Source organism: Arachis ipaensis, chromosome B01, assembly GCF_000816755.2.
Source record: "Arachis ipaensis cultivar K30076 chromosome B01, Araip1.1, whole genome shotgun sequence".
In the NCBI taxonomy this organism is placed as follows: Eukaryota; Viridiplantae; Streptophyta; class Magnoliopsida; order Fabales; family Fabaceae; genus Arachis; species Arachis ipaensis.
In genome coordinates, this window is record NC_029785.2 from 12,725,470 (window position 1) to 12,728,020 (window position 2,551).

General features: G+C 38.5%; 1 protein-coding gene across 1 annotated transcript; it reads right to left on the reverse strand.

The window, feature by feature from the left end:
• On the reverse strand, positions 82–1,775 carry LOC107625276 (leucine-rich repeat receptor-like protein kinase PEPR1). Its single transcript, XM_016327886.2, has one exon. It carries the CDS (start codon positions 1,434–1,436, stop codon positions 144–146), a length of 1,293 nt encoding a protein of 430 aa, XP_016183372.1. The 5' UTR covers positions 1,437–1,775; the 3' UTR covers positions 82–143.

Consider the following 2,551-nt stretch of genomic DNA (forward strand, 5'->3'; position numbering starts at 1 on the left):
TTTAAGAAAATAAAATATTAAAGATTAATATGATGATTAAAAATTAATCTAATTTTTAGTAGTAAATAATAAATAATAATAAAAGGAGAAGGATAGTGAAGTTGAAGAAAGAACAATGGAAATGAATTTTGATAACACATAATCTAAGGGATGAAGTGTCCGAATCTCTTACATTCTTGATACGATTTTTGCTTGCCACCCTGACAGAAAAAGAAGATAAGAGGACACCGATACAAGCAATTACCGACAAGCCTCACATTCGCAGAACCCGGTTTAAGCGCCATTAGAGGACTCGGTATACCTCCAAACAAGAAATTCCCTCCCAACAGAAGCCTCTCAAATGGCGAAACCCCCGGTTCAGGCAAAACCGTCTTCAATGCAAACTGAGTCGGTATCATACCACTCAACTTGTTGTTCTCCATTGACAAAGACGCAAGCTTCGGCATCATCGCCAAGAACATCGGCAAGAACCCCTCAATCTCGTTGTTGCTCAGATCAACCGCTATGAGTCCGCTTTGCAAGTAGTCCAATGCGTAACGTGACGCTAAGTTCATGGAGGAGAATTTGTTGAAAGAGAGTGTTAGTTGCTCCAGTGAGGGAATCTGAAAGAGACTGAAAGGGACTGAGCCACTGAAATTGTTGTAACTCAAATCAAGAACCTCAAGATATTTCAGCTTCGTGAAGCTCTCGGGTTGTAAACAACCGCTAAAGGCGTTGTTTCGCATTGAAATCTGAACCAAAAACTCCGGTAAAGCCTCCGGCAATTTTCCGGTGACGCCATTGTCACTGAGGTCTAAGTAGTTAAGGTTTTTGAGAGAATCAAAATTCTTCGGAAGTTCTCCGTTGAGGTTGTTGAACTGAATTTCAAGCCTTTTCAAGCTTTTGAGCCCGTTATTGAAACTCTCAGGGATTGTTCCTTCGAGATTGTTGTTATCCAGGTAGAGTTCTTCGAGCATGGAGAGGAAGCCAAGGGAAGAGGGAATTTCGCCGGTGAACGAGTTTCGCGAAAGACTGAGTCGACTCAAGCGAGTCAGGTTTGAAAATGACTCGGGAATTTGGCCTGAGAAGTAGTTGTTTGAAACGTCGAGGGTTTCGAGGTAGGGAAGGTTCCAGAAGATGGAGGAGAGGGATCCGGAGTAACCCGCCTGGTCGAGACTGAGTTCGGTGACTCGGCTTAAACCGGAAACAACCGAGTCGCACCTGAAACCGCACGTGAACTTTTCGGTGAAGAGGTTGTCGCATGGGTCCACGGTGAAGTTCCATGAGCTTACGCATGAACCTGGAGTCAGAGAAGAGGGGTCGATTTTGTTCTTTAGTTCCTTCAGAACTTGTGCGTCACCCCAATATGTCTTTGATTCAACGGTGGATATCACTCCCAAACCTGAAATGATCAGAAATAGATGGAAGGGGAACTGTGGGAAACCGAGAGACACCATTTTTGTGAATTTTGTGGAGTTGTTTGTTACTGGAACTGTGTGTTGTGTGTTACCAAACTAAGATTAGAGGGGCTTTTTTTATTGTGATGGGGAAAGTTGGAGAAGGGAGTGAAAACTGAAAAGGTAAGGGATTTATGAATAGAATATAGTAGCTTTCTCTTCCTCCACACAAGGTACTGAAGGTAGTCAGAGATCTTTTCTATAGTGGCTTCACGGGCTGTTTGTCAGAGGCTCCTCCCCTGCAATCTTTAAACTGGGACCCTTCTTTTCATTACATTCTAGGATTTTGTTGTTAAGCATAAAATTTGTTCAAGGAGTAAATCTATATTTTAGTTTGAAGACGGGTAAGGATAATAGATTTTGTGATTTATAGTTATTAATTAGTTATTATTAGTGTTTTTTAATACTGTTGAATATCATTAGAATATGTTGAATATCCCTTACCCATTGCTGTCTTGCTCGCTTACGAGAGGTCCAGGTTTAGTGGAGCGATAAATGATTCTCTTGTTGAATTGTTTTGATAAAAATGCTTGATTGCTAAAGTTTTATTAACTTTGCTAAAAGAACACATTAAATTTTTAAATTACCTCTACTATAATAATCTTTAACCTCTTAAAACCCTCACCCAAGTTCATTAACAATAATCAAAACTACCGTCACTCCTTTTTCAAACTTGAACCTCGGTAACCTTCTTCAGCACCCTAAACTACTTTTCAGTTTTCACACTCTTCCAAACTCACGACAAACAGAAACGCCCACTATGAGGAAGGAAATGCAAGCTTAGTATTTAAATAATCGTGAACCAAAAGTGAGAGTTTTTTGGTTGAGAATAGAAGATGGCGATGAATAATTGCTTGAAGAAAAGCATGAGCTCTATAAACAGAATAATAAAACTAAAAAGAAAATGAAAATGAAGTGAAATCCAAACACGCGAGTTAATATTTAGATTGGCATTGAAATTGGGCTAATTTTGTTTTATATGGATTAAATATATGTGTAATATGTTATTATTGGCCAATTTGTTTTAAAGAGAGAAAATAAGTAATAAATTGAAGTGTTCAATTTGAAATTTTAATTTTTTTTATTTTTTAAAATAAAAATTAAAAAATCCGAAT